The sequence below is a fragment of the Alexandromys fortis genome, unplaced genomic scaffold, assembly GCF_014885135.2.
Source record: "Alexandromys fortis isolate MF-2015 unplaced genomic scaffold, M_Fortis_MF-2015_v1.1 scaffold_268, whole genome shotgun sequence".
Lineage (NCBI taxonomy): Eukaryota > Metazoa > Chordata > Mammalia > Rodentia > Cricetidae > Alexandromys > Alexandromys fortis.
This window is the reverse complement of record NW_026068141.1, coordinates 236,016-249,205: the sequence shown is the minus strand read 5'-3', so window position 1 is coordinate 249,205 and position 13,190 is coordinate 236,016. Positions and strand designations below refer to the sequence as shown.

At 42.8% G+C, this 13,190-nt stretch overlaps 1 protein-coding gene across 6 annotated transcripts in view; it reads right to left on the bottom strand.

Annotated features, from left to right (window-relative positions):
* Cntrl (centriolin) overlaps positions 1 to 12,946 on the bottom strand; it is an 89,313-nt gene extending 76,367 nt beyond the window's left edge. For 5 of the 6 annotated variants that reach the window (XR_007589363.1, XM_050126823.1, XM_050126824.1 and 2 more), the window contains exons 1-4: positions 12,809 to 12,946; positions 6,528 to 6,775; positions 4,640 to 4,770; positions 1,378 to 1,508 (exon numbers count right to left, since the gene is read on the bottom strand). Coding sequence is in view for 5 of the 6 variants with exons in the window: in XM_050126823.1 (XP_049982780.1) it covers positions 1,378 to 1,508; positions 4,640 to 4,770; positions 6,528 to 6,744 (479 nt within the window). In the remaining variant the exon portion in view is untranslated. The remainder of the gene's footprint in view (positions 1 to 1,377; positions 1,509 to 4,639; positions 4,771 to 6,527; positions 6,776 to 12,808) is intronic. The other variant, XM_050126825.1, reaches the window with a different exon arrangement.
* Positions 12,947 to 13,190: the final 244 nt, after the last annotated feature.

The window sequence follows — 13,190 nt, the reverse complement described above, 5'->3', positions numbered from 1 at the left end:
CTGGAAACCAGAGTACAAAATCAAACTTAGTCGTAAAATGTTTAAGTTCTTTCATGGCAGTTTATAGTAAATAGCCTCAGCTGCTGAACTTCTTTCCATAACTAGAGTTAACTTTTTCCTCAATGACAACCAAAGAAAATGGCCAAAGTCAAATTTCCTCAGAGAGCTGAAGTGCCAACCCTTCAGGAGTGTGCCTGCAGTCCTGCCCACCTTACCACACTCTAAGATCTGCTAACACAGGAAAGAAGAGGTGCCCGTGGCCGCACCCCTGAGAATGGAACACTCAACAGCACACCGCTGTGAGCTGCGGTGCTGTCCAGATGTCCACAATAATTAAACTGTCCTCACCAAAGATAACTATGCCAGCAGCACGTACACTCTGAAGCGGTACTGTGTTTATGAATATATGCATTCATTCCCGCTCAGCCCACTCAGCTCCCAGTGGCAGCACACCCGTCACATCACCTGCAACTTAGTTGTCAATTTCATTCCCTGGTCAGTTTACCATGCTGACCAAATATTCCTGCGCTGCTCTATTTTCATTAGATAACTCTTGTGAAAGTTTTCATATTGTGAACTTGATTTGCCAGGATTTTGTTTTACATTTCATTTTTGTTTTAATTAGAACTTCTCTCATTATTAAGGTTGTTATCTCCCCCCACATACACCTTTTTTAAATTTTATGTGTACACATGTTTTGCCTACATGTATTTGTCCGTGTGGCCTAAGTGTGCAGTGCCCAAGGAGGCCAGAAGAGGGTGTGGGCTTCTCCTGACACGGGTTGTGAGCCACTGTGGGTGCTGAGCCACCTCTCCAGGCCTGTGCTCGTTTTCTTTTGATTTGCTGACCATCATATTTAAAAAGTCTAAGCTGGGAAAAAAGTATAAAGATTTCCCAGATTTGATTTCTGTTGCATCTTCCCCATCACAGTTTTTATACACAGTGTTAGTCATCACTAGGTTGGACTACATTTATTTCTCCCAGTATATTTGTATGTATATCTGAATTAGAAATGAGATGTACAGTGTTATTTCTTGTAGCTATGAGCAAAGAACACGAGGATAAATACACAGGATCAAATTATTTAGAATATCTTTGGGATCAAAATGGCACTGTCTTCACAAAATATTACTTATGTAATAAGGCAAGAAATCATGGAAAACATCTAGACAAAGTTACTGCTAAAAAGAGGAAATATACCTGCTTTAACAGTGCTAAATAAAATACTACTCCACACTTAAGTGCTGCTGCAACATAAAGACAGATGGCAAGTTCCAGAATATAACCCTTTAATGGACTCTTTCAATGACCCGGATAACCTCAGTCTACTGCTGACAGGAAGGCCCCGCAATGCTACCGAAAGGAGCAGTCACTCACCTGATTTTGTTATATGATAAGTTGAGTTCACGTAATCTTAGCAGTTTGTCCACCTTCTCAATCTTTGCTATTAGATTGTAGCTGAGATTCAGTACTTCAAGTTTAACACACTTTTCCAAATTTTCGATGTACTAATTGGAAATAAATGGTAAATGCTTTATGCAGCAGACTCCTTGACATATAAACACACTGAGGCAGGTGTACTAGAAGCTGTTTGGATCAGCAAATCCTAACACTTTTCCTGGACAACCCCTGCTACCACTTTCCTTGACCATGAGTAGTAAGCTTCTGCCAATATCCTCCTGACCCTCAGCAATGCCTGTACAGTAAGAAGCCTAAACTACTCAACAAGAATTCTCTCACCATTGTGCCCTTGACTTCAACTTTTCCGTTTCTCTTTCTCTCTTCCCTTCCACTTTTCTCGAAGACAGTTTACTCTCTCCAAACTAAGTACTACACTATTTAACGCCCCCCCCTCAGTTTACAACAGGTATACATTACACGGATAATATGAACAAAGTGTGATACTGCACAGCAAGGCTATAGCCGTAACGCAGGCCCTGTCCCCACTGCACAGCTCATATTCACTACGCTCACACTGCTTCTCTATCAGCAAGACGCACTGCACTGTACCGGTGTTTCACCTGAGCCTTCCTCTTGTCTCCCCCATTTGTCATGAGTACACTCACAAGAACTGTCTACACTTCTTTTCCTGCCTTCCCCATTTACTGCTATTGTACTTTGAGCACATCCCAGCCTCTCCGTTATCATCCATTTAGTAAATACTTACTAAACGTGGATTATGTGCCAGGAGTAGTTCTATGTACATGAAATATAGTGGCAGACAAGGAAAGTAGGATTTCTTGGCTTTACTGGTATACACAAACACAAAATTCAAGGAAGACAATAAAGAAAACCTCTTGTAACAGTATGCAAGAGTCCTAGAGAGCAGACTGCCTGCTGTGTACACTGCTAAGCACTACTGCTGGCACATACTGGGTGCTAAGTAAAATCTGTTGAGAGAAGAGGAGAGGGTGTGTGGCTACAACGGGGTGGTAAGATAAGGCTTCACTGAGGAAGTACACCCAGCAGAGACTCCACACGAAGTCAGTTGAGTCAGCTGTGTGTACATCCAGGAACACAGAACACTAGGCCAATTTAAAAACAACAAAAACCACAGACAAGGGTCTGGAGAGATGGCTCTGCAGGTAAGAACACTTGCTGCCCTAGAGAAGGACTTGTGTTTGATTCCCAGAACCCACATGCTTACTACAACTATCTGTAACTCTAGTTCCAGGGGATATATTGCCCTCTTCTAGCCTCTGTAGGCATGAGGCATGCAGGCAACACACACACACAAAGAAAAAAAAATCTTAAAAACAAAACACTCTCCAGAGGCCTTGATAGAATGGACGTGGTGGGTTTGAGAAACCTGTGATTTCTGTTTCCTTCTTTTTTGGCTATTTTGCATCACTTTTATCATCCTTTGCTGTCTGCCGTTTCCACCTGAAGCCTCCATGCCTCATGCTCTCGGGTCTTTTCTAGCACAACAGATCCTTTAGGCTTTCACCTTGGCTTGGCCTCCCTAACCCATATCCCACGATCCTCCCTATTCTCACACTTAGTCCTAGACACTTTTCACACCAAACTCTAAATTCTCAGACCACAAGCTAAGTTTATTCACCTCTGTATCTGCCTCCTTAGACTGATATGTCTGGTGCATGGAACAGCTGCAGAGCGACTACATACTGATTTGATATTTCATTTCCACAAATCTAAAACTACCACAAGTGTCCTTTTCCTCAATAACTACACAACTGAAACCTGAGCGTACTCTATTTAAGTCTTCAAATGAAACACAAAACATTCTTTCTGAGCTCACTAAAATGAGAAGAATTACACCACTTGGTGAACCACCACTAAGAGGCTAATGTGTACACACTCAGGGTCTTCTATTCCTTTCTGTCCATACATACAGCAAACAGAATTTTAAAAAGAGCTTGAGGTTATACTAAATAATACACTTTAAAGTTGGTTTTCACTGAAACTAACATGAAAAAAAAAAATGCCATGGTGTGGTGGTTCAAATGACACTGGTCCCATACACTGATGAGGTGTCAAGGAAGGATTACAAGGTGTGGCCTTGTTGGAGGAGAAGTGCCACAAAAGGCCATGCTTTGAGGTTTCAAAAACCCATGCCAGGCCCAGTGTCTAGTTCTCCCTCTGCCTACTGCCTGTGGATCAGGATGAAAAGCTCTCAGCGACCTCTCCAGTACCACCCCTCCTGCCTGCCTACTGCCATGCTCCCTGCCATGATAAAACAAACTAACCTCTGAAACTGCAAGCAAACCCATAGTTAAACGCTTTCTTTTTAAAGAAATGCCTTGGTCGTGGTATCTTTTCACAGCAACAGAATACTGACTGAGACATTTTAACACATAGGGTTCTAAATCACTTTTTAAATCTGACATTATTTCATGGTATACTGCACTATAATTTATTTAGACAATCTCCAATGAGATGTTTAGGCATTTCTAAATTTTTTATTTAAATAATGCTTAATAAGCATATTATACCTAGGAATGAAAGAGTAGCAGGACTGCTGGGTACTGAGTATAAACTCAGTGACTATAAACTAAGTTACTGACCAGAGAACAACCACATCTGAACCATACTTGCTCTCTGTGCTCACACACGCAGAGGAGAACACCCCTTTATCAGACCTTTGGGATAGTGAAAGCTTTCAAAATTTGACCATTGGCTGTACAAAACAGAAAATGCTTCCAAACTCTTGTTTTATTTGACAATAATGAATGGGTCACGGTTTCAAGTTAATACTGGTCATTTAGATCCATTCTGAACTGCCTGTTCATACCCTTTGCAAATTTCCATTGTCTCTGTCACTGAATTCTAGGTTTTCTATATTATACGAATGGTATTACATAGGCTGCAAACACTAACTGCCAGACTTTTTTTCCTTTTAGCATTTAAAAAGTTGTCTTTTAAAATCTTCATAGAAGCTAAAACTATTGTGCCTTCTTTTGTGGCCTGCATCCAGCACTCAGGAGGAAGAGCTAGGCGGATCTCTGTGAGTTTGAGGCCAGCCTAGAGTGAGTTCTAGGACAGCCAGGGCTACACAGAGAAGCCCTGTCTCAAAAACCAAAAACAAAATGAAACCATTAAAGGAAAAAAAACAAAAGATATTCCTAAAGACATAAAAAAATAAAATCAATGTTATGTTTAGAAATTGCTGGACACGTACCCTAAATTTCTTGCCACCATCTTTAGAAAGTGAAAGGTTCAAAGATTTTACCAAGGTCAAGTTGTCTTGTTTAGTGAGTTTTTTGATGAGGGCTTCTGTAATATACCGGACTCCTACATATGAATCAGCTCCTGAAATCCAGAAACAGATCATTAGGAAGTATAAATATCACAAAATACAAATTGTTTTTATGCTATACATAAAGAAATTTTAATCAATGCAGATGTACAGACAGTATCTGGCTAATCACAGCACCTTAGGATGTCACTTTATACCACTTCACTATGAAAAAGTTACAGTTGGGGCTCTATAATAAATTTTTTACATTTAAAATGTAAGCTGTATAAACCTTTGAAGAAAAAATTACTAATGTCCACATTTATAGAAACTTTTTGATCAAGAGAAATGGCTCAGTGGTTAAGAGCCCTGGCTACTCTTCAGAGGACGAGTTTGATCCCAGCACCCACACAGCCCACTCACAACCAACACCCTCTTCTGGCCTCCAGGACATCAGGGACATAAACAGTGAATAGATACATGTGCAGGCAAGGCACCCATGTATAAAAATAAATAAATATTTTAAATTATATGCTCAATATTCTGCAACTAATATAGCACAAATTCAAAATGTCAACTCAAGCAAATACATTCCAAACATGTTCTCGTTCTCTCTCTCTCTGTCTCTCTCTCTGTCTCTGTCTCTCTCTCTCTCTCTGTGTGTGTGTGTGTGTGTGTGTGTGTGTGTGTGTGTGTGTGTGTGAAGGTGCACTTGGACCACAGCAATGTGTGGAGATCAGTTCTGTGGAGATCAAGCTCAGGCCCGAGGCAGGTCCTGTATGCAAGTGTTTTCACTTGCACTTTCAACCATATGCAGCACCAAGGTTTGCTGCAGAGCACGATTTTTCCATTTGTTGCTTCATTTAATAGGAAATATCATTTTTATGGATATAGGGTATCAGCTTGGTAAGTAACAGACCTTCTTTTACGGCCTTTGTGGAAAGTGTTGTCAAAGACTGTTAAAGTCATATTGCGTTTTATAAAAAGAAAAAGTCTCTTGACAAAACCAATATTCTGGAATAACAATCAATTCAGAAATAATAAGGCACCAACAGGCAGTAAAGTTGCACAGTAGAGTATAAACTTAATGTTGAAAGATTTTAACATAAACCATTAAGTATTCAGGTCAGCAGAAGTTGACTCATGACCTAGTAAAGAATAAAGCATTTCTGAAAATGGAAACTAGATCAGCAGAACATTTTTTTTTTAAGAAGAAAACCTTAAGGAACTGGGGAGATGGCTCAGCAGTTAAGAGCACTGTCTGACTGCTCTGCCAGGTTCAATTCCCAGCACACATAAGGCAGCTCACACTGTCTGTAAACAGTTTCAAGGTTTTTGACACCTTTACAGAGACACACATGCAGTCAAAACATCAATGGACATAAAATTACAAAAAGAGAAAGGGAAAAACTTAAAAGGCTGGTGGGACATGTATATGTTCCCTAAGTGGAAGTCGGTACGCTCACAGAGAAGCAGTTTAAAGAGAAGAAACCATGGCTAGCACGTTTATCATCTTGAAAGCATTCCACTCGTAGGGAAGGAGGTATGTCCAGCCATAGCTAAGGAGGGTGGAAAATTCCTAGTAAGAGCTAGAAAGAACTCTACAAGAAATCCAACCTCCTTTTCTAGAAACTCCCCGGCCCTAACACCTTCACAGACACCTTTACCCTCACCCAAAGCCCGAGTCCTCACCCCATTCTCACAGTTCCTACCAGTTATTAAAAGAGCAATTCTGGCTAGTTCAGGAGGGTGTTCTGTCTGGGACCCACATCTAAGCTCAGTACTTCCCATCTCTACTTCCATAGGAGAGCAGACACATTTTTAGCAGTACCTTTATGGTGCTGGGACTCCGAAAGCATGGTGTTTTCATCTGTATGCTCAGTCTGTGCAGAGCACTGTCCAGGAGTATGAAAAGGTGGCATCTCAGATCCAATTAAAGGTGAAAGTGACCTAGATCTCATATTGGACTTAAGAGATGATGGCCCAGAAAAATGAGAGGACAGTGGCATCTTTGCTTTGGAGAAGTTTTGTGCAGAGCCTTTCTTCATTGCAAGAATAAAACCAGATGGCCATCAAAACCTGTAAGAGTTTTCAATATATTTAATAAGGTTAGTCTCTACAGCCATGAAGCATCTTAAATTATCTCTAGAGCTCTAAGACTATGAGGCTGAGAAATCAAAGGCTATGGAAGCCTATGGAGCAGGTGCTGTCTGAATGCTGATCACGCCTCCACAGGGACAAGACCCTGGAAGACCTGTCATGACACATGCTCAGGTCAGAGTCTGACTTGTAACTTCTTTTCTCAGTTTACCAGCCCAAACTTTTCACAGGTCCTTTCCATGCAGGGTCACATATGGGAATATTTGACAAGCAATGCTTATAAGCACCCTTTCCTCCTAGAACCCAGTCTGTGACACCGTGTTCTACTGGCTTTCTTTTGTCTTTCTGCTACTCCGTGGCCTTCTTTGCTGGTTCATGTTCTTCTACTTAGCCTAAATTTCAGCACTCCTCTAGGTTTGCTTTTGTCCCCTTTAAATATCACCTTGGATAACCTAATGCATATCCTCAGCTCTCAAATACAGTTAATTCTGGAAAAAAAAGTTTAGTGTAATAGTATATTAAGTTAAAGTAGTTTTCAGTCCAATGACTAATTGATATCAGAAGCGGATACTGAAAATAGAATGATGTATATGCATCTTTATATATGTTGAATTTGGTCTAAGATTGCCTTTCTTTTCTCTTCTATTTCTTTCTTTCTCCCCCGCCCCAAACAGGGTTTCTCTCTGTATCCTTGGTTGTCCTAGAACATGTTCTGCAGACCAGGCTGTCTCGAAACCACAGAGATCTGCCTGTCTTTGCCTCCTGAGTGCTGGGATTAAAGGTGTGCACCACCACTGCCCAGCCTGAGGTTGTATTTCTTTGGCCTTACGTTTCTATAGAGCCAAATACAACCTTCATGTACAAACTAAACTGAAAGTCCAATTTAACAACATACTTTTAAAACAAATAGCTGAGTCTTAGTCCGGTTTAACTTACTTACAGGTTTGCTAAGGTATCAAACCATTTTCAAATAAGACAAATGTTAATCTGCAGCCAATGAAGCGTTCCTGCACCTCAGTTCCATTTCAGTCCTATGGACAGAAATCCGTGTTGTCCAAATCTCCATTCTCAAACCCTGGCTTCCCCTATGAGACAGTATATATTCCAATATCCAGATTTTACAGGCGCTATGGCAATTTAGGGAGGGACCTGTGGGGGCACTGGAACTTGAGAACCATCACTTTATCTTTCATGTCACAATTTATGAAAATGTTTCTGGAATCCACAGAATATATTTCTAACTCTATGGCTATATAAGCATAAGTTTTACTTGGCAGGAGAGGTAACAGGACTTCATAATAATTTAGTGATCACTAGCATTTGATAAGAGGAATTCTAGATGGTTTATAATTTTGAAGATGTGGAAAGAAGACTAAGATGTAGGATACAAAATAAGTGAATTGCCTACAGATATAGGATGCTTTATTAACAAAACTAAGAAAAAAGGAAACATCTATAGTATGTGATATACATTATTCTATTTTTGTAATATCAGATATGCTATGAAACAGGGAAAAAGATGTAAGAGGATGGGCCTATACATCCTGTTTTGTTTGGGATTTCTTGCCTTATGAAAACTATAACCTAGTTTGTCACCCCTTAATTAATTTTATTCAGGAGAACCTTAGTTACTTTCTATTGCTTTGACAAGATTCTATAACAAAGCAACTTAGAGAAGAAAGAACTTATCAAGGGTTACAGTTCCTGAGGATTAGTTCATTACCATCATGGCAGGGAGCATGAAGGCAGGCAGGCATAGTGCAGGAGCAGTAGCTGAGACCCCACATCTTTATCCACAAACAAAGGGAGAACTAACTGGCCCACCCTAGTGACACTACTCCTCCAAAAAGTCATAGCTCCTAATCCTTCCCAAACAGTTCTACCAGCTGGGCCTAGTATTCAAACATATAAGCCTGTGGGGCCCTCTAATTTAAACCACCACAAGGAGTAAATACATTTTATCTAAGTGTTTAAACCTAGTTTAGTTTCTCAAGCTTGAGTGTATTATTCATATCTGAAGGAGAATGGCAGTTCACCTTAGCATGGAATCAATAGTATGACCAAGAGATCCCTTTCCATGAAAGAATATTAAACACAAATTGGGTTTTGTTGTTTTAGTTATTTTATCTACACTTTTTTTTCCCCCCCGAGACAGGCTTTATCTGTGTAGCTTTGAGGAACTCACTCTGTAGACCAGGCTGGCCTCGAACTCAGAGACCCACCTGCTTCTACCTCTGAGTTCTGGGATTAAAGGTGTGTGCCACCACTGACCGGCTTTAGTCAACTTTTAAAATAAAGAGCAAAAGCTTTGTGATGATAGCATAAACAACAGCTTTGTGACTCTGGGAGATTTTCTGACTTATATGGTTAGTTATATGTGAGAAAATGAGAGAAAAAGTATAAATATATGTTAAGTTAGCAATTTAAACTAGTGGTGTATGTGTGTGAGAAAGAGAGGGTGTGTAAGAGAGTTGTGCGTGTATGTGTGCATGTGTGTGTGCATGTGTGTACTGAACTAACTATATAATACCGGACTGAGATAGAAGTCAGTCTGTTTTGTGTAAGACATCATGTTCCCTGTAGGACATGATGCAAAATATGATCTGAACCCCCAAAACTCATTTAGCTATGTGACATGGTAACAAAGACCACAGGTTTGGGGATCATAGGAAGATTAAAATGTTGGCTTATCCAATTAGTGTGGAACTTTGGGTAAAACAACTCTTCATCTATAAAACAGGAAATAGTACGTATTCAGTTCTTCCAATGTGACCATACAAGTTTACCGCAGTACTTGGCACTTGGCAAACCCTCTGTAAAGACTTGTCACTAGCACAGTCTTTAGAGTTAGATCACTTTGGTGATAGCCGCCCATTTCTTAAGGAAGAAACAGGCAATTCTGACCCTAGTTGTTGCTTGCAGTGGGCTGAAGTTTGAGCACAGAATGAACAAATGGAAACCACGGGAAAGAGAAGGCAGGGAAAGGTAGGGCTAGTGTTGTCAAGAACAAAATAAAGAAAACAAGCCGAGGGCTGGAGAGCAATTTTTAAATGCCCAGCAGATGTTCAACAGAGCAAGAGAAAGCCACTGGAGTGTTGTGACAATTAGAGTCATGTGACTAAGTTATAACACACAACTCATCCTGCCACCCACAAACCTAGACACTTGTCCTGATCTAACAACACCAACACTTTTCCCTTAGCCCTTTAACGTTTTAGATTTTCCCTCTGATTCTCTTCATTCTATACCTCTGGTTTCTGGCTTATTTAAATCTTCTCTTTAGCCGTCTGAAGTCCTGTCTTTAGACCTGCCATCCTTCAAGGTCTCTAACCCAGCCCAACCCTTTTTAAAGCCAATGCCCATTCTGTGCGGCCCACTTCTGCCTTTTATTTTTTCACTCCTATTTAAACTGTAAAGTTTCTCCACAAGTTCTGTCCCAGTTCCCAAACACCACAGTATCCTTCCCCATTTCTCTACAATTCTAATACTCTATCTTATAACTATCTCTCTATCCCATTTTCCCCACCTGCTTCTCTCAACTCAGCAAGTGCCACGCCCTTCTCCATTCTAATCCTGACAACATTCCCCACCCAAACACGCGCGGCTCAAACCACCCACTCATCTGCATTCAACCCAATTACCCAAGAATATGCCTTTCCGTGTAACACCCTGGCTAGTATACCTTCCTCTATTTACAACCTTATTTCTTCCCTCCCATCTCACTCACACCCCAAACTTCTCATCCCTTTGTACTAATTTACCTATCCAACTTCAATGAACAATTTTTATAAATTTAGGAGTATGTTAAACTCTAGGAAGACACACAGCTAAGAAGGTCGGTTTCTACACTCAGAATGTATGAGAAGACAAATGTCCCTGCACTGCAGACTCTGCACTCAGGGTCTTATAAACATTCATTCGGTTGGATCTGTGAAACTAACTATGTACTGCTTCTTATAACAGACTATAAACTACAAGAGAGTAGAGAATCACCTGCTGTGCAAACAATAAAGGCACATTACCTGAAAGAACCAGGAAAAACACGCCAAAGACACTGCCAATGTTTTAAAGATTTGTTTAACTACGTATTTTATGAATATGGATGTTTTGTCAGCATACATGCTTGCACATCAGAAGAGGGCACCAGACCACATTACAGATGGTTGGGAGCTGCCATACGGGTGCTGGGAACCAAACTCAGGACCTCTGGAAGAGTAGTCAGTGCTCTAAACCTCTGAGCCACCTTTCTGGCTCCAGATATTGCCAAATTTAAATCTTTTAAGATGCTATATAAGAACAGAATCACAGTTGGGTGGTGGTAGCACACATCTTTAATCTCAGCGGTAGGCACAGCTCTGTGAGTTCAAGGCCAGACTGGTCTACAAAAGCTAGTTCCAGGACAGCCAGGGCTGTTTCACAGAGAAATCCTGTCTCAAAAAAGAAACAAACAAACAAAAATAGAATCTCATTTACAAGCAATTAAGACCTTAGATTCTAGAATCACATGGTCTAAATCAATATCTTTAATTTTCATTTACTATATGACATTAAGACAAATTATTTATTTCAATAAGGTTACTTACTGAGTTTGAAAGTGTGAATGCAACTTTCACAGTTACATAAATTCTAAATAACTTTACACTTAAGTAGTACTTGGAACTGTATTTGAAACATGGCAAACACCCAGAAGAGATTGGCTATTTTACACATGAAGAAACAGATCAAGTGTGCTGACTGGTTTTTGTCAACTTGACAATCTGTGAAGAAGGAATTTTCATTGACAAAATGCATCCATAAAATATGCCTGTAGGTGTCAGGTGGTGGTGGCATACAACTTTAATCCCAGCACTCCTGAGGCAGAGGCAGGTGGATTGCTGTGAATTCAAGGCCAGCCTGGTCTACAGGACAACCAAAGATACATAGAGAAACCCTGTCTCAAAAACCAAACAACAACAACAACAACAACAACAAAAACCCAAAACCTGGCTTATAGGCAAGTGTGTCGGGCATTCTATGCTTAACGGGAGAGGTTCAGATCGCTGAGTTCAGTTCCGCCCCCAGGAAGTGGTCCTGGAAAGCAGACTGAGCAAGCCATGAGGGACAGGACAGTGGGCAGCAATCCTCCACTGCTTCTGCTTCAATTCCTTCCTTGAGGTTCTGCCTGATTTTCCTCAGAGCACTGCACCTGGGACTTTTAAGACAAACTCTTCCTCCCCAGTTGCTTTGGTCACAGTGTCTTACCACAGCAATAGAAACCTTAACTAAGACAGACATCAAGGAAGTAGTTAAGAAACATGCCCAGGGGGCCACGGAGGTGGCTCAGGGGGTAAAGGCATCTTTGGTGCTAATCTGATGACCTAAACTCTGTATCTGGAACACGGTGTGTGTGTGTGTGTGTGTGTGTGTGTGTGTGTAAGGGAGGAAAGTGACACCACAGTTGTCCTGTGACCTTCACATGTGCACCACTGTACGTGTCCCCCATCCACATGGAACTTAAAAAGAAAAACGTGAAACAAAGTTTTAAAAGGGGAACATGCCCCTAGCCACAATGCTGAGGTTAGGGAGAACACAGTGATGGAATCAAGTGTGGCTTCCACACTCACGGGTCCCTGCTTCTCATTCCCTCCTAGGCTGCCCGCAGGACTGCCAGCCTGTCTCCGTGCAGCATTCGGGGGACAGCGGCGCGTCCCGGCCCCCTTCCTCTCAGCCGGACCCCATCCTTAAGGGTCCCCGCCCGCCCCCTGCCCTCCCCGGCCCTGCCCTCCCCACTCCACGCCGGCCCTGCGCGCCCGCCCCCTGCCCTCCCCTGCCTGCCCGCCCCCTGCCCTGCCCTCCCCACCCCATGCCGGCCCTGCGCGCCCGCCCCCTGCCCTCCCCTCCCGTCCAATCCCTTCCCAAGCACACGCCCCCGCCCCGAATCCGTCCCGAGCCGGCCCTCCTCACGCCGGACCGCAGCCTTCCGGCCTTTGCCGCCCGCCGTCCCCCTCGGTCTGGACGCCGAAGCACACTCACCGCCGCAGGACCGGGAGGGACAGCTTCGCCGGAGAGGCGACGCGGAGACGCTCGGATACCGCCCTCAGGCGACCGGCGGCACGGCGGCCATCTTGCTGTGTTGTGCCGGTTGCCGCGAGGAGCCGCTGGGCATGGGCGGGGCTTGTCCTGTCCACGCCCCCGAGGAGCTCGCGGGTGGGGCGGGCTGGCTCTTCCCGCCTCTCGTGCCGCCGGCGGGCGCTGAGCTTCGGGTGCGGAGCTGGCGGGCGGGCTGTGCTCAGCCTTCTGGGCACCCAGTCTGTGAGGCTTCCAACGCAGCCGTGAGGGAGGCGGGCCACTCCTGTCCCCGAGTTCTCAACCGAGGGACCAGTGATGGGGGTGTCCACACCATTCGGATTTGGGA